Raw genomic sequence first — 21041 nt, 5'->3', positions numbered from 1 at the left:
GTTTGTGGTCTGCATAAGTCTTACAACACAGAGACAAATGCTTCGTTTCAAATTTTCTCTCCTTGTGATGTCACAGTGGGATTCTGGTAAAAAAAATAAAATCCCCTCCCCTCCCCTGGTATCTCCACCCATGGACTCCACCCCCAGACTAGAACAAAACTTTTGAGCAGGTCAGTCATTTTTATTCTCTCTACAGAGGAGTGATGTCTACCTGGAAAACTCAGGGGGCGGGGTCATTACATTTAAAGAGACACACACACCAAAACGGAGCGTTCTGAGAGAGCTGGTTTATACAGGGTCACAAACCTCCTCTGGTGCTTGATTCATGTTATATTTTGACCAAAGCACAGCACAGATGTTTCATTTAGACCACAGGGGACTGAGCTATTATATGTCGTCTTTAACTAAACCGTGCAATCACATGATGAGGGCATTCTTTCTTTAATCGTATTTTACTGTTTGTTCCGGAGCAACTTAATGATCTAATCCCTAAACCTTATATCGTCCCTCTCATATTACACATCAAACGTGCTATTAAAGTTATGTAATAACATTTTGTGTCAGATAATTAAAGCTCTCCCGTTGATGGAGCAGCAGTGTTAGATTGGACAGCTTTTACGCTCTCCTGGATTTCATTGTTTGTTTGTTTGTTTGTATTGAAGGGATTTATGTTACATGACCTCTCTGATGTAGTATTCATCAGGCTGTGCTCCACAGATTTCCACTGTGTGCTTGACGGGGCTTGGTGAGTGCTCTCTGCTAAATGTTTCAGTCTGCACTGGGTTTTTTTTTATTTTTATGCATTTGATTCCAGCATGTATCTGGTGTGTACTAAAATGATGTAGAGAGCCGTTAAATGGTTTACCACAGAACACTCAGGTGCTCTCACTCTCCTGTGTGCATATTGGCAAAGCTGTTTGTTAATGTGTTGATCTGCACTGTCGGTTCAAGCACAAGCGTAGCCTGGTTTGAACTGAATTTGTAATTTAGGAATCATCATTAAAAGGTGTTGAGATAGCTCCAAAAGTTACACCTCAAATCTCAGGCCGAGCTCGTAGCAGATGTGGTTGCCATGGTGTCAATTCTGCAAGGCTCCAAAGAAGTTAATCATACATTTTAAAATAAGAAATTAACAGTTTGAGAAGCTCATCAACTATGTCCAAGACCTTTTTTTGTATTTCTTTGCATAACATTATGTTCGTTTATCACTAATAATGTTTGCCGAACATGAACTCTGTCAACCACCAATAAGTGCATTTTGTGCAGCACAAAACTGGAGGCAGCAGACTCTCCAAGAAGGTGCCAGACAGTAAACAACACCGGCCAACGTGTGACCGTGTCCTATGTCTAACTAGTGTGAGACATAAGATACAGTGTTAGTTTAGCCACGGATAGCTTCACTAAAAGTAGAAAAAGCTGTTTTTGACTGCTTATAGACGGCACTACACACAGTAACCCCCCAACAGACAGCTGTGCATAAAACAGCTTCAACTTAATGCTCTGTCTCCCGCTGATCTACACCAGGAGCATGATGGGAAATAATCCAAACAGGTTTCTAACAGGGCTCAACAGTTAGGTTCCAGAAGTAAAAAATCCTGTTAGTTTTCTCCACAGCAGTTTGATTATTGGCCATGATGTCATAACCATCACAGGTAGACTGACCACGAGCTAATCGAGTGTAAAACGATGGTTTATGTTCCTGTAGGAGACACAAGTTTGTCTGATATCACCCTCGTTTTAAGAAAAACATGGTTTATTCACGATATTGTGGGTAAAGAACTACACTACCCAAGATCATGGAGTGTCATAGCGACGTCTTTGATTGGTGGAGCTCACTGTTACCATGCCAATGTTTCCCGCCGCTCTGCACCTCATGCTAACAGATAGTTCCGCTAGCAGGCTGGCTAGTTAGTTAGCTAACAGTAAATTTACTCATAACCTTGTTATGCTGCAGTGAATGTAGTTTATATATTCAACAACACAAACTACAACACTTGTATTAACAGTATAAACACTAAAAAAACTACTCAAAGAAGAAGCGATATAATTCGCAAAGGATTATGGGATGTGTAGTTCCTTGACTCCAGAAGATAATGATGTACACAGTCTTGTACCTTTGTCTTTTTATCTGTTTTGTCACGCTGTTTTTGGCGCCAAATCAAATGTTTTATAGTCACGAGTATTGGGGTAGTTGGTTGTCATGGTTACAGGCATCAATCTATTGGTATCAGGATTTTGTAAAATGTCAATGGAGGATTTGAAATGGGAGATTTACTTCTGGAACCAGAGCTGCTGAACAAGTTTGCGTTCACTGTTGAGCTCTATAGACACTTCAAGATACCCAGGCCAAGAAAAATATCATAGTCTGAAACTTAAATATCTTTAGATGTGAGAGAATAGTACTTGGGTCTTTTTTTTTTAAAGTATTTTAAACTTGTCTATGTCTCTGCATAAATTGTCTTTACTTTGCATAATGGTGAATCTAAAGCTTTGATGAATGTTTCCAGGATGCAAAGTCATTTAAAGGTCATCCCAGATGTATAATCTGCTGTGACACTCTGCGGTCTGAAAATTATGTGCATTTTGCATTTTACCCTTTATCAAATAACCTGCATTTGACTAATGGTGATAATTACAGAGGAGACGGTAATTGCGACCGTCACAACACACACATGCAAGAAGAAAAAAACACACCCAGTGAAATGTGAACCCAACACTAAAGTTTTGTTTGGCTGAAGCTGAAGCTAATGAACACTTCCAAAGAGGTGTCATAACTGCAGTCATTAATAATTCAATGCATGCAGTCTTTTATTTCCCTGCATCATGTTTTCCAGCTCTGTTGTTGTTGATTTCTATAACTGTAAATAAACCTGTTTATTTCATTTTAACCTTCACTGTGTCCTGATACAATGATATGAAGCTGCTTTTAGAAGGAAGTCATGTCTATGAGTCATGGGATTTGGATGAATAATTGTACTATTTGGGGGATATTAGATGTATATTTAATAGAATGGCACTCACACAGAGGGTGCAGAGGAGAAAAAAAAGAGTGTGACATTCTTTGCAGTAACTTTTGTTGGCAGTCTGTCAGAGCCTTATAAAAGACGAGGCTTCACAGTGTTAAGTCACACTGTGAAAGATCACATTGTTATAAGTTTAAACCCACCAGAGTCGCCATCACCATTTCCAAAAAATAAGAGGAAACTTAAGCAATCCCCCCGGGGGTAGAAATTGGGTCGTTACAGTGAAGGAGAGGCTGGAGCAGCCTCACTGATGGAAGTGCCGGTGATTTCACGGCTGCCAGTGCAGACAAGTACCTACTCCGTTTCCTGACCAGTCAAAACACATGAATGTTAAAAAAAGCCCAGCCACTTTTATTCAGATGTGAGAGCCACTACAGCCGAGCTTCTCACATATTTACATAAAAGGGACCGCACACAGGCGCACATTAGCCCACCGAGCTGCTCCTACTTTAGCTTTTACTTCCAGCATGAAATATGAACTTTGTTTGATGCAATCTTGAATTGTATAACCATCTGACATGGAGAAAGGTAAGATATCACTCCACTTGTCCTCTGCAGAGATTTACCTGGCCATATTTATTCAACTCAGGATTCGCACGCCACTGCAGCACTTTCCTTCAATACCTCCATGATTTATTCTCTGTCGTGTTTATCAGGCATTTGTCAGGACGAGCTGAGGTTGAGCAACCTTCATTTTTCATAATTATGTGGGAAATTAAAATCTGAGGAATTTAATATTTAAATAAGACAAAGCTTTCTTTAGCCGTTTATGCATCAATCAATCCACTTTCTTCTGCTACTCGGCAGGACGAGTCAACTCAGGCTACCCTCTGCCCCAGCAACGTTTTCCAGCTCCTCCTGGGGGATCCCAAGGCGTTCCCAGGCCAAATTGAATAAAATCCATCCAGCAGGCTCTGGCTCTACCCCTGGGTCTCCTCCCATGTTGGACATTCCCAGAAGTCCAGGAAGCATCCCGATCTGATGCCCAAACCACCTCAGCTGGCTCCTTTCGATGAGAAGGGGCAGCGGCTCTACTTCGAGCTCCCTCCGGATGTCCGAGCTCCTTATCCTATCTGTAAGTCAGAGCCCAGATTGCCTTTGGAGGAAACTCTTTTCGGCCGCTAGTATCCCCGATCTCATTCTTTCGGTCTCTACCCCGCAGTTCATGACCACAGGTGAGGGTTGGAACGTAGATCGACCAGTAAATTGAGAGCTTTGCCTTCAGGCTCAGCTGCCTCTTCACAGCGACGGTCCGACGCAGCGCCCACAATACTGATGACGCTGCACCAATCTGCCTGTCGATCATTTTACCCTCACTCGTGAACAAGACCCAGAGATACTTTTTAGTATTTAAAAAAGTTTTTAAAAAGAAAACTGAGGAACGCTGGTGGTGCAGTGGTTAGTGCGCGCGCCCCATGTATGGAGGCTGTGGTCCTTCAAGCGGACGGCCCAGGTTCAAATCCGATCTGTGGCTCCTTTCCCAGATGTCATTCCCCACTCTCTCTCCCTGATTTCCATCTCTATTCACTGTCCTATCTCTCCATTAAAGGAACAAAAAGCCCAAAAATATATCTTCGAAAAAAAAAAAGAAAATTGCATCTCTCATCATTTGAACAAAAGAACAGTTCAATGTTCTTCTATGAAAGACATAAATAAAGCCTCTACTGTGATGTTTTCCGTGATAACTAACTGGAGTTTGTCCGTGACAGGGGGTGAAATATGAACAGAAAACAACATGATTCTGTGAACATTTGCCCCTGACGTCTCACCTTGCAGCAGGGAGGTCGCGGTCGTCACGGTCTCGGGCACACCATCCTTGCTGTAGATGGACTGGAGGAACTCCGGCACGCAGTCGTTCTCATCGATGATAATCACTCGAACCTGAGAGAGAAACGAGGAGGGAATTAATCAGTTAGCGAGAGACACACTCTGACCTTCATCACACATTTCATTTTAACTGCGGAGTTAGAAACACACATTCCTGCCACTGGAAGTCAACTAAATCCAACGGCGACTGTCGGCGAAGTTTCAATATACCAGGCGTTCTTAAGAGAGACTATTCACGTACAAAAATAAACCCCACAGTTCCTACTTTTCTGATCTCGTTCAGGTCTCAGAAACACTTGTTTTTTGTTTCCACGTGTGCTGAAACCGTCCAGGCAATCAGAAGTGGAAAAAAAAAACGGAGATTAAAAGTCACACTGGGTTAGAGTTATGAAATTTAAAAATCTGGGATTACTACTTCAGGCACCGTTCAGGGAATTGGTTTTTCTTTGGGACTGTGGAGGTTTTCATCTGTGAGTAACCCAAATTAACCCTGTCCCTTTAACCAAAAAAGCAAGCCTCTCTCTACCCAACATATTCCAAAAGCCTGCCCTGATCCTGATCCCTGTGGTTTATTTACTGCTCCTCAGTGAGGGGAGCTGCTGCAGAGTCGGCACTGCGTTCACTTCAGTAGATCAGCACAGAATGCAATGTGGTGCAGTTTTTCCAGAAGCCCTGAGCCAACAAATGAAGAGTTGATCAGTGTGCGGAGATGAATTTGTATGGTGTGAGCATGTAGGTGTGTGTGTGTGTAATGCTGCAGAGTTCATTCGGGACATGAAGGCAAACACAGCATCTTCTAGCAGATGTTGACTGCCTGCTCGCAGCGTTCAGGAGTAATAAATACCAACGCACTGCTGGCAGGCGAGGCCTCTCTGACCCCCCCCCCCCCCCCCCCCCCCCCCCCAGCTCCTCCTCTGCTCCTCCACATGAACACAAAAGACCACAGCGCGACACACACACTCTGTGGGGTGTGTAGATAGCACTGGTATTAGGTCCCAGTAGGTAGGATGAAGTTCTGTAATATTAGTTAATCCTTCAGCAAAGATCAGCTTCTAAAAGCAATGAACGACAAAATAATATCTGACCATGAAAAACCCACCGAGGTGATGTGTGTGTGTCTGCCAGTGACCGTTAGCCTCTGTTTGCTTGTGTGTGTTTGTGTGTAGGTGTGTGTTTGCATGCCGTGACGTGTGGGACAGCCTAGGTGCCATTGTGACAGGAAATGGCAAGGGCTGGGAAAGATATATGAACGTACTGTGTGTGTGTGTGTGTGTGTGTGTGTGTGTGTGTGTGTGTGTGTGTGTGTGTGTGTGTGTTTGTACATACTGAGTCTGAGGAAAAGCAAGATTGAATGAGAAGAGAGGGGAAGTCAGCCATAATAAAGCAAGATGAGCTCACACACAGGCGAGCACACACACACACACACACACACACACACACACACAGACGAACACACACACACACATACACACATACACACACACTCCAGAGGCAGCTGCAGGCAGGTCTCAGGCTGGTTAGGTAACTAATGGTGCCGATGAGCTATCACTCCTGGAGGGAGAAACTTGGAAACTACCTGCAAATTAAAGACATGCTCAGTGACTCTGGCTTCACACAAACACACCATCGCTGCTCGCCATTTTGAGAAAAATGAGACACATTTCTGAAAAGCAAAATAAAATCAACCTCCCCCCGTACAAGGGGGGGAGGTTGATTGCCAAGGAAGCATTGGCATTTACACCCAGGCTTCTTAAGAGAGGAAATTTGCCGGTTGGAAAAAACAGACTTAAAGTCTCATGCCCTTCTGCCCAAAGCTTTCAAATACATCAACACCCAGAATGCACTGGGCTCGGTTCCTTCCAAGGCCACTGCCAGGCCATGCCAGGTCATTCCCTGTCGGAGAGACGTGGCCAACGCTTCAGGTGGGAGGTTACATGTAAACACAAACCAGTCAGAGAACATAAAAAGTGCAGAGGTAACGGATGATTGTTAAAATGACTCGGGGAAATCAGCGGCAGCGTAATGACTCCACTTCAGCTTTTCATCGGTGGACAATTACTGCCGCAGCTGACTCCAGTGTGACATCGATCTCCTCGGTCGTCTGCTATGTTCTTCCAGGGTGTGTTCTCACCAGCTGATCTCGGACGTGGTGTTTTTGAGTCTGGCGCCGCCCCTCTGAAAGGCGTCTCTGCCCAGCTGGTTAACACTGAGGCGAGTGAAACATTCTTCACTTCAATACAATATCTATAAAATATTGAAAAGCAGCTGGCTACTTCCTCTTAAAGAAAACAAACTTACATGTTTTTCTCTGACTTTTTCATTGCTTCCATGTGACGTCACACACTGACAGAACGACCCACCTGGCGGGCAGGAGAGGTTTCATACTGCTGCAGGCCACGGAGACGTTATTGGTCTCAGTTGCCACTAACCAGTTTTCTTTTTTACTTTTTGAAATTAAGGAGTTCTTGTTGACCAATGAGGAGACAAGCCTGCGTTGTTCTTCTGCAGAATTAAATCTGAGAAAGAAAACCCAAAAGAGGAGGAGATGTAGGACTGATGCTGTTAGATGCTCCGCCGTCCCTGATGAGGGGAACAAAAGAACAAACTTCTTCTGGATGAGACTTTGAAGGCCGTTTTTACAGATTGAAATAGCGTCCTGTGTGCTGCACGTAGGATCGCAAGTGCCAAAAAACGTAGTGTATCTAAATATTTCAGTTTTTCTGATGTTGTCAAGTGATGAAAGCATGTGTCGTTTTGAAGAGATGTTAAATTAAAGGCCTGTGCTGAAGCTCCACAAGGTGTGGTGCTACTATCCTAAGCCCTGTTTGACCTCCAAGCCTCCGCGCGGGTCATGTGACTGACAGCTTTGACTTTACACTTCAACAAACTTTAAAGATTTGTTCTGGGATCTGAATGCCTTTAATTTTGTGCCAGGACAGTGGATAGAGTCAGAAACGGGGTAGAGAGCGAGATATTGTTGAATGACATGCGGGAAAGGAGCCACACGTTGGATTTGAACCCCAGCCTACTGCTCTCGAGGACTTGAGCCTCTGTACATGGGGCAAGCCAAGAACCGCTAGGCCACCTGCGCGCACTACAGCAAACTTTACAGGAGAAAGAACCCCTTCATCACGAGGTGTCGGTCACAGGAACAATATGGATTTGAAGCATGTCTTCGTCGGGACACAGTCGCCTTCCTCCTGATTAAAGAATCCGTTTAGCTGGCAGTCACCATGATGGCTCGTTAACAGCTGTTCCTGATCTAAGCAGAGTCGAGAAAGTTGCATTTTAACTACAATCAAACATAATGTTTACAATCCAAAGGCTGTGAGAGAATGCACTTTTTCTTACAGCAGCACAGTGGGAGCCTTTCTTTTGTCCGTCTCTTTCGTCTGCTTGAAGTCCATAGCATGTCGTCTTTGGATCCTTGATTCTGTGGGGTCTCTCCGGTTGTCCTTTTCATGTGTGTGCTGTAAGTCGGGACAACGGGACAACTACGACCCCCAACTGCTCAGTTTGAATCTGGCTGTATAAATAAGCACCACCCTTACAGATGTTTGTTTTGTTGTGTACCTGTGAGAAGACAATTCATCTGTCCACCAAAAGGAAAGTAAAAAAAAAGAATCATAACCATCATAATTTTCCAGGCACAAAGACGTACACGAGCAGTGATTGAACAGAACAGGAACATCGGCCAAACAAAAGTTTCAACCTTTCAACCAAAAGTTATAATGTAGAGAGTTACATCTGTTCTCATTTGCAGGATGAGTATATGTGCATGTAAATGGACTAGTCTGCACGCCTCTTTTCTTCAGCTGCTGATGTCTGCTGGCAAAAAAAATGTGTCTTTAAATGAAAAGTTTTTGTCAGATTGATTAAAAATCTTCATATTTGTGTATCTTAATTGGAGGTATTGTAATGATAACAATGCAATTTAAAGCATGAACACAAAGTAGAGATATCAGGATTTATCAAAATCCCAAGAATTTAAAAAATCATAATTTGTTTTTGTTTGTGACAATACTTTGAGTCAATTTTTTTTGTTTTTAAAGAACCATGAGTTGGATTAGTTAAGCTTGAACTCTCCCCTAGAAACTAACGTTTACTTTTGCTTTATTTCCCCTCTTTAGCCCGGAGCGCTCTGAGGGAACATACGCCTCACTTCTCTCTCAACGTGTTTGTGCAGTCTATGCACATCAGCTTTTTGCCATTTTAGCATTTGTTGTTGTTGTTGTTGTGTTTTTTTTTTTTATTCCCTGTAAATGCACTCATTGAAAATGCTGACTGTTGTATGATTTCTGCTGCGGAGTGACTTACAGTGGCCTTAAATCTCAGATGCTCCGACAGTGACCTGCAGCACCATTTATTTTATCACGTGAGGATTCAGAGATTTAAGAAAGTATCAAATAATCCAGTACAAAATAATAAAGGTAAATAAAAACATCTATTTAAATAAAACTAACTCTGTGCTCATTCTTGATGTAACCAAAACACTCCCACACTGCCGACTCCACTCCTTTTCTTCTGTGGATCTGCAGAGTCCGTCTACAGAGTAAAGCTAGTGTAGCGTAGCCTGTTACACATTTAGCTGGTGTCACTCAGTTTTCGTTCCATGTCGGTTGCATCGAAAACTTATGTCCCTCCTTCCTTTTTGCGAGCGACAATAAAAAATGCGGTGTTGCGGAGCCTTTAGGATTAATTAACCCTGATGTGTTTAATCCCGGTTAACCTTGTCAGCCCTATAAACTGGAAGCTCTTTTTGATATCAAGACAAAAACTAAGAATATGAGGAGGATATGTGAACAGCAAGGACAGGAGAATCTCTGGAGCAGTCCTCCTGAAATGATCTAGATCAGGGGATCCCAATCTCCCCCATTTAGCATTAACCTCAGGCGGGGACCCCCTCTTGCAACATTTCTTAAATTCCTTGGACATCAGCTAAAAAATATCAACCTCGAGACCAAGAACATTAGCCGTACTTTATATGTACTGGCTCATTGTGACACGTTTTTGATGCGCGCGGTCAGGTTTCCTGGTGGTCTACTCTTAAAGGACTGTTTCCTTATAACGAGGAGGCAGGAAGCTAGTTTTCAATGGTGCAACAATCCTCTAAAAAGACGATTACGATTTATGAGGTCACATAGAATGTTTTTTTTTTTTTGTTCCATTTTACTCCCTCTTTCCTCAAAGTTTCTGCAACCCCCCTAACACGCTCTGGCGACCCGCCAGGGGGTCTGGACCTCCACTTTGAAAAACACTGATCTAGATCATTTCAGGAGTGATTCTGTGAAACATCTTCCATGTCTATCTGCTGCTCTTCATGTTTCAGACAATTTCTGTGTTTGGAACATGTTCCTGCTGAATCGAGAATAAATCCAAAAATCGACTTTTTCTTCTCCACTAAACTGGCACCAATTTATCTGAAGGTAGTCGTACACATACATTTTGTAGACATACTGTATCTGAAGAAGCAAATTTATCTCCTCCCTTTGATCCGAACACATCCGAGGTCACTGCTCAGATGTTTCTTGGACTGAAAACAATGCAGGGCACTTAAAGTCCAGACTGGAGGTCATTTATCTCTAAACACTGACTGCACCAGAATGCAAGAAAAAAAATCATTCACTCTCAGAGGCTACAGTCACTGCGCTACATGCACCGCTAAGAACCACAGGAGCATGTCCCACTCCGCTAAAGTAGGTGGCGATATGCCCCCTTTCAGCTTGTTACTACTGGACCTTCTTCTGGTTGACCGATTACGTCACCTACAGAAAAACAATCGACAAACAAGGAGTTTTTCTTCCATCCATGCCCCTCAATGTTTAACTCCTTCAGCTGACATGAACTGTCTCGACTGTCCAGAAATGAGTGTTGATACCTCGTCTTGTTTTCATCCCGGCTTTCTCTGACACATTTATGCTGTCTGACTTTTTTGCACTGATTGTTGTCAGACAATAGCCCATGAGTTCTGACATTGACAGGAAGGTGATGATCAAAAAAGGTTTTTGGAGACTCCAGAGGGGAGGCAAAGGGGACATACGATCCCTGCTAATTACTCTTCTTCATTTCCCTTTCTCTCTCGCCTCTCCTACATTTATATGCTTTTCCTTCAGTCTCCATCTTTGCTGTATTCCCCTGTCTCTTCATAAAGAGGCTCTGGTGCTCTGTAGTCCACCGGGGCCCTGAGCGGAGCAGTGGAGGACAGATGGTTCAGCAGGACATGTTTTAGCCCGGGGGGGCCAGAGGAGTGATGGAAACCGGAGCAGATGCATCGCTGCCTGCAGCGGTCAGCCGCGGTTCTCTCTCACCTCCTGACAACACAAAGAAGTCGTGGGGGAATTCCAGAGCAGTCAGTCCAGACAGAAAAGACTGTTTGAGTTTCGACTGAAGACAAAACTCTAAGTTTTGAACAGAATGGATGTGGACGCTTGTCTCTTAAGGTCACGGCTCTTTCTCAATAAATTCAGGTTAAGGGCATCAGAATTACAGCCTATGTAGCATTGATGAGTTCTTTAAAAGACGAGAGGCCAGCCATGACCTCTGACCGCTCACACAGTCTCTGAAATCAAAAGGATCGAGTCTAACAGTGTCACAGCCTAAATGCACATTGCACACACGGCTGAAGTTTGTTTTCAGAGTGGGTTTGAGATTTTATGACTGCGTGCGGTGATTTCATTGTCTTTTATGATACATCATAATCACCACTCTTCAGCACAACTCCACACCTGTCATCCCGCAAACTATCACTGTGCTGCTCTTACAACTCTCCCCGAAGAAGCAAGTGACAGGAACTTAAAATACTCCAGATCAAAGTCAAGAAACAAATAAAATGACATTTACCCTTACCCCTCTGGTAGGAGACTTGTTAATTTGAAGACTTGTCAGACATCGTTTGTAAAATTCAGATGGTAAGAGTTGAGGGAATGTCACAAATCTTTGAGTTTTAAAAACCGTTCAAGTTATTGAATAAGACAATGGAAATGTGCCTTCACACAGACACACACAAACCTCGGCAGCGCTGCTCATGCTGTCCAGGCCCTCGCTGGCTCGCACCAGTAGCAGGTAGCGGTGCTGGTCGCTCTCGTAGTCGATGGGGCGGGTCAGGCTGATCTCCCCAGTTTCTGCAGTGATGGAGAAGAGGCTGCTGGGATTGATGAGAAGACTGTAGCTGATCGGTTTCTCCTGGAAGGACACAGCAGGTGTGACCAGGAAGCTGATGAAGAAGAAGAAGGGCCCCATTTAGAGAGGGAGGAAGACATCAGACTAAACAACAGCATGGAGGACAGGGAAGGTAAACAAGCAAGCGATAAAATGTAGTAATTATCTAATTACTTGGTATGGATGGATCAGACACTTACTGCTTGCATTTTCATTTCTTATATTTTTATGATAATGAGACATTGCCTATTTATTTATTAATTATTTATTATAGCCTTTGATTATAGAAACAAGTTGATCACACGTCACATTTAATTTGCAGAACAATCCCGCCCCCGGCCTGCACTCACACTGCCGGGCATGAGCACGGTTACCTCTTGTACATAACGTCGTAATACAACACATGGTGGGCTTTACGTTATTATGAGGCGTGCTTAGTTTACAAGACAGGCATCAAGGTAAAAAAATAAATAAAGGGATAAGCGGTAAAGTCGACGTCTGCACATCAGAGAACAACACAGAGACCATGGCAGCTGCTTTACTGGCTTTGTGTTTTAGGCAGATACAGACAGAACACTCCGGGATTTCTCCCGAATGAAGGCTGTCAGCGTTGTGTACCTGCGTGCACCATGTAGCTTAACCATGCTATGAAAACAACCAGCCGTTAGACAACGAGGTCAGATATCCTACAGGATAAAACGATAACTAATTAATTATGCACACTCGCCACCAACTGGACTGGGAGGTCTACTGCAGCTGCTTTACATGTTTACACTTAATATAGTGTCAACAGAGTAGGTGTCCAGTTACCAGTTCCATTTAGTATAAACCGCTGAGCAGAGTAAAGTGAACCTCTGTTAAGTAAACTGTAGTCATTCAATGATGGTACATTTCTGAGCAGCATGAAGATGTGTGGGTTAAATTACTGAATTAAATGCTGGACCTTGAGGAGCCAATGAGAGACACGTTAAGCTCAATGGGAGCAGTCAGTGTTTTTTACTCCAAAGTGAAATGAATAGAAGAAATAACTTCAAGAACAAGTTCATTTCTGCCACCAGGTATAATAATCAGGCAGGTGCAGAATAAAGAGCTGGACTATTATTAGATGTGTTATCTAACCCATTCAGGGTATTTCTGACGAAACCGTCATAATAAATTAGACTGACAGATCCACTTTATTGGTTTTTCAAGATGTCCAATAAAAGAAGCAGGAAGGGATAAAGCAACAAACCCAAGGACACTTGTCACCACTATACTCAGACCTGAGGGTGTGTGTGTGTGTGTGTGTGTGTGTGTGCGCACATCTACAGCTGCAGGTAAGACTTTAAATATTGTGCTGCCTATCATACACACTCAATACAAAAATCTGTATCAGTATTCTGTTGAATGAAAATGTATTTGTGCAATAAGGAAAAGGGAAAAAAAAGTCAAATATGGATGAATCTGTCCAACCATTAAAGGTCACATATCCTCCTCCTCTTCTTCAGTTTAAATAAGTCTCAGAGCTCCTTAAAACATGTGTGTGAAGTTTCTTGTTCTAAATCCACTCTGATCCTGTATTTGATCATGTCTATAAACCCCTCTATTTCAGCCCTGCTCAGAACAGGCTGTTTCTGTGTCTGTACCTTTAAATATGTAAATGAGCTGTGTCTGACCACGCCCCCTCTCTGGAAGGGCTCGGGCTTTCTCTCTCCATGTCCTATTGTTTACGGTGAGAAGGCAGACTCAGAGGGCAGAACAAACACCTAGCTGTGGGAGTGTCACCCACCTGGGGGAGGGGCTACTGCCCTTTGTGATGTCATGAAGGGAAAACCTCCAAACGGCCTGTTTGAGCACACATTTTCTGAAAAGTGGAGCAGGCTAAAGACGGAGAGAATGGACTTTTCTCATCATTTGGGGGATTTGTAGACAGACTAGAGACACATGTTAGTGTTAAGTCATGGTAAAGAGTATTTAGCAGAATATGTGACCTTTAAAGTAGAAGAATCTGTGGATGTCAATCATGTCTGAGCATGGTAAAGAAAATAGAAATGTATTCATTATAAGTCAATCTATGATGATCTATGATAAAAACTCTTCATTTGGATTCCTACTGAAGACGTTCAGGTTATAAGACTTACGCCTGTCCTTCGGGGGTGTTTTCCGGGATGGATATGGTGAAAGAAGCGTTGGTGAACTGCGGCGGCCGGGCTCCTGCCACCACAGAGACCACGGCGGGGGCGCTGCGGCTGCCCAGCCGGTCTGCAGCCACCACGGTCAGCAGGTACTCCCGGTCCCGCTGCAGGGGGAGGCCCGTGGTCCGTACATGGCCGCTCTTCCTGTCCACTTCAAAACGACCATCCCCGCCTGCACACAGAAGCAAAATGTATCCTGATTTAAGAACCAGTTCAATTTTCATTTCTACACATATCACTTTATTTAATGATACTTTTTTAAAATGTTCCACACCCTCGACTTCATCTGACTGCACCTAATATTTCTAATTAATGAAATACCAACTAATATCATATCATCGCTCAGCGGCGAGATTGAGGAAGGTTTCAGGAATCCACCAGCGGAAAAGGAATTTAATATTCAAAATGTGTTTTCTAAGTTTGTTTTCATTCATGACAAAATGTTACATTTAAATGAACTTGGAAAAAATAACTCCAGAGGGCAAAAAGGATCATCTTGTTTTTTATGTTACTGTTGCTTCATTCCACAAATAAATTGTAAGAATTTAATTTATCAAGTTTCCAAATTTCTCGACACATGTTACCCCTCTTTCCCTGGTTTAATTTGAAAAAACTTGACAGCTGTTGCAGCTTCCTGTTTGTGAAGCCATCCCAATGCTATGGAGGGGTTTACTGCAGCTCTGTTCAGCCTCACACATACTACCAACAATAACAATAACACTATGAGTTATGATAATAAAATATCTGAATCAGTATCAGTACATATGTATTGGAACTGAAAAAAAAAGTGGATCTGTGCGTTTACAGAAATTCAAAATTCAGCTAGTTGATTTTCTCTGAACTCTCACAGCTGAATGCCACTTCATCCTACACACTGAGATCTTTAAAGACAGTCTTTCTGGAGACACAATGGTGATGCAAATTACATCTTTGGAGGGAAAAAGAATTGGAAGGAACCATTGAGAGCAGCACAAGGAAACCGATAATTCAATCAAAGTTATTTGAAGAAAATGGTGGGAGTCTTTCTCCCTCAAATAACCAGCAGATGAACTAAAGAGGTGCTGAAGAATACGTTGAGTTTCCCGTATTGATCTTGATTCTTTCTGCCAGACTTTCATCTGGTTTTGCTCTCAGCACAAAAGGAAAAGAGTAGTGAGACACATAACAGCCTCCCTATGTTCCAGCTCAGAGCCAAACAGAGCTAAGGACTGCTGAGACGAGAAAGTGTGCAAGAACGTCTGCCTTCAGGAGCCGTCAGAGGAGTCGTAAATGCATGCTGAACTCACACCATAAATCAATGAATATGACTGGACGCTCCGTCTTTCTAAGTTGTTGTTATGTGGAATGCAAAGAGAGAATTAGATGTTAAAACTAACGAGCTGTACGTCACATACCGGAGCACGATAACACCTTCTTACAAACATCAAAAAATGTTACTCTGGGTGTGAGCCTCAGAGGAACACATCCTATCACACCATCCTGTGTTAGCATAATAAATGACAGCGACACCAATCCAAATAAACAAGAAGTTTAAATTAGGAAACTCAAATCAATGTTTCTGTGTTCACTTAGTTTATGAAGCGATTAATCCTCAGTCGGCCCCGTGGGGGAAACTGAACCACAGTGTCTTACAGAGGAAGTGTTCTAAAATGGGCAGACAAATTTATTCTATACCAGTGATAATTAAGCCAGTGTGCACGAAAGACTTCCGAGTCGGGTGGAGGCTGAAATTTAAGGAGCAACAGAGACAAACTTGATTCTGTATCATGGAAAACATTTAAGAGAAATGAAGGATGGACAAGTTTGTAAATGCCAAGTTTGTTCCTTCTGCAGAATACACACCGATAACACCAATAAGTAATGTAAAGGTTTTTGTCAAAAAATCAATGCACTTAGTTTAGAAACGAGTCATTTTTAAACTCTCTCATGGTGAAGATGTGATTCACAGAAACCTAAACTCATACCTGAAGGTGACGGAGGATGAAATGTTAAGGCTGCAGATTCGACACCAAGCGGTTGTAACGTTATAGGTATTTTTTTTTGTCACTGAGTGCCTGATTCAAAATAGCAATGCATGGCTTCTGCACCTGCTAACCAGTGCAAATGGGTCGGAAAATACTGTGGACGAGTGGGTAGAGCACGCACCCCATGTGCAGAGTCATTCAAGCTGATGGCCTGGGTTCAAATCCGACCTGTGGCTCCTTTTCCACATGTCATTCACTGCTCTCTCTCTCTCTCTGTGTGTCCCTGATTCCTGACTCTATCCACTGTCCTATCTCTAAATAAAGTCATTTAGAGCCCATAAATAAATATGTTTGTTAAAAAGGCAGTCAGTGCTGTTTGAATGCATTTAAATGTGCCATTATGCATTTATTATATTCTAATCGCCATCTGCAGAGAGTCGCTGGTGATTGTAGCGCATTATTTAAGAGAGATGCTGTGCACAAACTGTCCAGGGATCAGGAAAGCTAATATGCTTCCCTATGACTTAAATATAACTGATCTGTAAATAAAGCTGTAAATATCAGTTCAGTTCAGTTTATTGCCATTTGTAGCTTGAAAACCACATTGGAAAACATTTGCAAGAGGTAGACAGTACAATTGGACAAGGACACAGGACAGTGAGTTTAAAAAACAGGCAATATAAATATAAATATAAAGAAATAAAAACAGAGACAGTAAGGCCACATGAGAAACATACCAGTGAATCATATGACTTTAAATGATCAGGGGTTGATTGAGTCCAGGTCTGTCAGCGACTCGACACTTCTTCCACATGTGTGGAGAAGTCTGTTGGGGCCCTAGGCAAAAATTAATTAGGGGCCCCTCCAACCACTATTTTATCTACGAGTGTCCCGACGCTCTTCCTCTTTCTTTAACAGGTAACTCCTTCATTTTCCTTCAGTGATTTTCAATGAGGAACTTTGGGTTTCACAGGAGTAATACACGAGGGAGTGCTGTCAGACACGGGGCCCGATAAGGGAGGTTTCTTACTGTCCATACAAAATTTGCACATTTTGAGCTACTGCTGTGGTTTAAACTTTGTCGACCCTTGGGGCCTTCCAGTGGCCAGGGGCCCCAAGCCCTTGCCTTGTTGACAAGCAGCACCTCTGGCCGTTGTGCATGGCGGGGATGTGTTTTTTTTTTTGTCTGGCTCCATCCAGGAAAAGATTTGATTTAAATGGTGGGACTCAAATCTCAAATCTAGTTTCCTCTACCCTCATATGTCAGCATTAATATGTGGACATTTTTCACACGAGGCAGAAATTTCCGGCATGTGTGCGTCTGAATATCAGGAGCGTTGAAAGCTTCGTGAAGTAGACCTTGAGACTGTGCAGATTCTGAGTTTTTTACATCCTTATTCCATTCTTAGTGAATCGAGCCGTCAGTGTGTCGTTTCAAACACGTCATAGCAGAAACAGCCGTTGTGAGGGATTACATTCTTCAGGGCATTCTGACATAACATGCTCAAATTGAACAAAATCAATGTCTCCTTTTTTTTTTTTTAAATGAAATGTTACACAAAGGGAAAAATGACCCACCGTCAGACAGGAAGTACTCCACTTCCCCGTTGTTGCCTTCGTCCCCATCCTGAGCGTACAGTTTGTAGACCAGCGAACCTGCAGGAGCGTCGGGAGAGACCACGGCCAGGTAGGGGGCAGGAACCATGCTCCATTCGGGGACATTGTCGTTTACATCCGTCACAGTCAGCTCCACTCTGATCAGGTACCAATCAGAACCTGCAGAGAAATGACATGGAAAGGAAAGGACAGTTATTGTGAGTGGAGGGTAGTTTGTGTGACTGGCAGATCAAATGTTAAAGAGTACAATCGCTGCTACATTTAGACCGCAGATGTCAGCCAGTGGTGTGAGGGATAGTATGTGATGCGTGAGCAGTGCAGATCCTCGCAGATGGTCTGACACGTGAACTGCGGATTAATGACCAAATGTGTCTTAAATACAGCAGCAACATCGGATTGCAGACGAGCTGTAACACAAGTCCTGACAGAGGGCTGTGTGTTGCATTTAAGGGATTTTAGACGTGTGTAAATCCATGAGGCTGAGATTATGTCGATGTGGACGATCCTGTATCAATGCAGCGAAAAAAACTTTGCAGGTTCAAAAAAAAAGAAAACAAATTCCAAGAGACATTGCTGCAACACTTAAGTTCAAGTATTTGTAGGTTAGATATCACACAGACTTTTAAGCCATCCATCTTTTTTCCTCGTGAAAAAAAAGGGATGCCGACGTATGATCATGTAGAAACTGAAGAGGTCGTCTCTGCAATCTGAACCAGCAATTACAATCAGCGCTGCGCTATCTGCACCCGCAGTAAACAGCAATCATATTGACACTGACAAAAAACACTGAGAAAAAAAAAAAGGTCCAGCACAGACCTCATCACTTCACCCACGCACGCACACACATTTGAATACACAAAGATGCAGCTCACAGCAGGGGGGGGGGGAGTAATTTCAGGGCTGCAGCCCGAGGATTGCTCTTCAATTTGTCATTAAAGGGAACCTGTTAAAAAAAAAATAAGTTGATTCTGATTCTGTACGGTTGTATCACTCACTTTCCACTTGACAAACCTTTGCATGTCAAAATGACTGAAAGTAGTGCGATGAGAAAAGGCCGTTGGTGTATTATGACTGAACTGTAAATGAAGGATGGATACAAGCGGGGGGGGGGGGGGGGGTGTCTTAGGGCACAGCAAGAGATCCGAGTTGGGTGATTAGCTGTTAGTCAAGTGTCGCATGAATGAGATTAGGAGTGAAACGCAGCGGTCTGAGAGATGACCCCGGTGGTTGTTATAGAAACAGCAGAACAACAGGGAAAAAAGTGGACGACCTAATAAGGAGGAGAGAAAAGAAAGACATGAGAAAGCAATTGCATAAATCAATGGCGTTAGAGAACAGAGGGAGCGAGGGAAAAGAACAAAAAAAACACAAGAGGACATCAAAAGAAGACAGAAGAGAGAAATTAAGCAGGCACATCTTACATAAAGCATATAACACTCCACTTGACTCTGGGGTTCAACCCATGTATTTGTTGATAATCTCTCTCTCTCTCTTTATCCGTCTTAGCCTCTCTCTCTCTCTCTCTCCCTGTGGTCGTAACAGATTCAGAATTAATTGGCAATAGGACAATGCAGCTTTGGGAAGAAGGGCCGGCATTACCCAGATAATAAATCACTGGGCTAATATACGGAGCGTCAAGCCAAAATGCATCACAAACACACACACACACACACACACACACACACACACTCTCACTCCTCTCTCACTAATAACGATCATCAGTGGATTAGTGGCTAATGAAGGACCATTGGGAGATACAGCTTGATGCTTTTGCCATCCCTCACACTAATGCAGCTCGCTGGATCTAATGATATGTTCAAGTCCCTCGAAAACAGTGGGACCTGCAATTACTAACAGAGCTACAGAAGACGCCTCCCATGCACCCATCTCGTTTGCTCCAATGGGTTGTAAGTCCAAGTTTCAAGTGGTGCAACGCTTTCATTTTTTCTCACAGCTATATCTTGTTATCTCGCTCTCGGAGCACATTCGGTACGAGAAGGGTTCCGCAAAACCCAACGCACAAACACAAACAGCTTTGATGAACATTTTTAAGATGTGCTTGCTGTTTTCTGTTCATGATCCTGACACATACTGCGGTCAGAGTTGAATAAGAGTTAAAAGTTTATTTTTGCAAAGGCTGTGCCCGTCTTTGGAAAGCTACACTAGACTTTGGAAAAGTTTATTTTTGCAGCAGCAGAATCGATCAAAACACTCAACCTGAGGTTTTCTTTTTTTTGCCTTTAATTTAGATAGGACAGTTGATTGAGTCTGAAAGAGAGTGGAGAATAACTAGGAGGAAAGTAGCCGCAAGTCGGACTCAAGCTCGGGTCGCCTGCTTCGAGGACGACCTGTTGCTCTGTTTATGGGGCAGGCTAACGCACCACTAGGCCAACCAGCACTGACGACATCTACCGGATCAAATAGTTAAACATTCTTCCTTTGATGGCGTCCCCCCTCACTGTAATTATGATGAATAAAAGAGGAAATCTAACTCTTTTCGATTGCCTTTCCTTTTCATATTCAACATTTATCAACTTTGAAACATAAAATCCTTGACTATGACCGACTCAGTGCTGTCAAACGTTTTCATAGAGCGATCAGAGTCAGCCTCTAGTTGGACACTTTAATGATCACCTCAATTACTTAAATAGCACCTTTAATTTAATGTTTGCACTACCTGTTATTTAATGTCTGTTTTAGATAACTCTGCACTATCTGCTTTTTTAAACATTGCTGTACATATATAAACAACACAACTTCAGAAGGTCAACACTTTTTTATTTTTATTTTTTATATTCAGGTCTAATTACAGATTTTCTTTCCTCAACTGTTTATAGGTTCTTGCTTTAAATTACACATATAATTTTATTTATGTACATTTCTTGTTTTAGTCTATTTTTAATTGCACAGTTTAAGTTTGATTCATCTAGGGGTATTCTTTAAATCTGCTACTGGATGCTTTGAATTTCCCTCGGGATCAATAAAGTATCTATCTATCTATAAGGGCATCTTGTTTTCTCTCTCCGTATCTTCAAAATATTCAGTATGTCTGCATGTTATTGTGTAGAAAGCTACCTGGGGTACCAGGGTGGGGCACCAAAGATCTCAGGAGGAGTGCAACAGGCTTAAGTCTCCTCTGAGGTTTTTGACGTATTAATTAAAAATAATGATAACACACTTACTGGGTGGTTTATTAAAATATCTGTTGAGAAAACTGTAAAAATACATTTTCCCTTCACTCTATTATAATAGACTACTTAGTCAGCCACACTTTTAAT

The 21041-nt window shown here is 42.7% G+C and overlaps 1 protein-coding gene across 1 annotated transcript in view; it reads right to left on the bottom strand.

Moving 5' to 3' along the window:
- Positions 1-21041, bottom strand: part of si:ch211-186j3.6 (neural-cadherin) — a 300686-nt gene that overhangs the window by 198145 nt on the left and 81500 nt on the right. Inside the window, exons 2-5 of the mRNA XM_061044393.1 lie at positions 17725-17922; positions 14129-14354; positions 11859-12063; positions 4793-4904 (exon numbers count right to left, since the gene is read on the bottom strand). Coding sequence (XP_060900376.1) covers positions 4793-4904; positions 11859-12063; positions 14129-14354; positions 17725-17922 — 741 coding nt within the window. The remainder of the gene's footprint in view (positions 1-4792; positions 4905-11858; positions 12064-14128; positions 14355-17724; positions 17923-21041) is intronic.

The sequence above is a fragment of the Labrus mixtus genome, chromosome 1 (assembly GCF_963584025.1).
Source record: "Labrus mixtus chromosome 1, fLabMix1.1, whole genome shotgun sequence".
Lineage (NCBI taxonomy): Eukaryota > Metazoa > Chordata > Actinopteri > Labriformes > Labridae > Labrus > Labrus mixtus.
The sequence above is the reverse complement of the archived record's forward strand: the minus strand, read 5'-3'. Positions and strand labels throughout refer to the sequence as shown.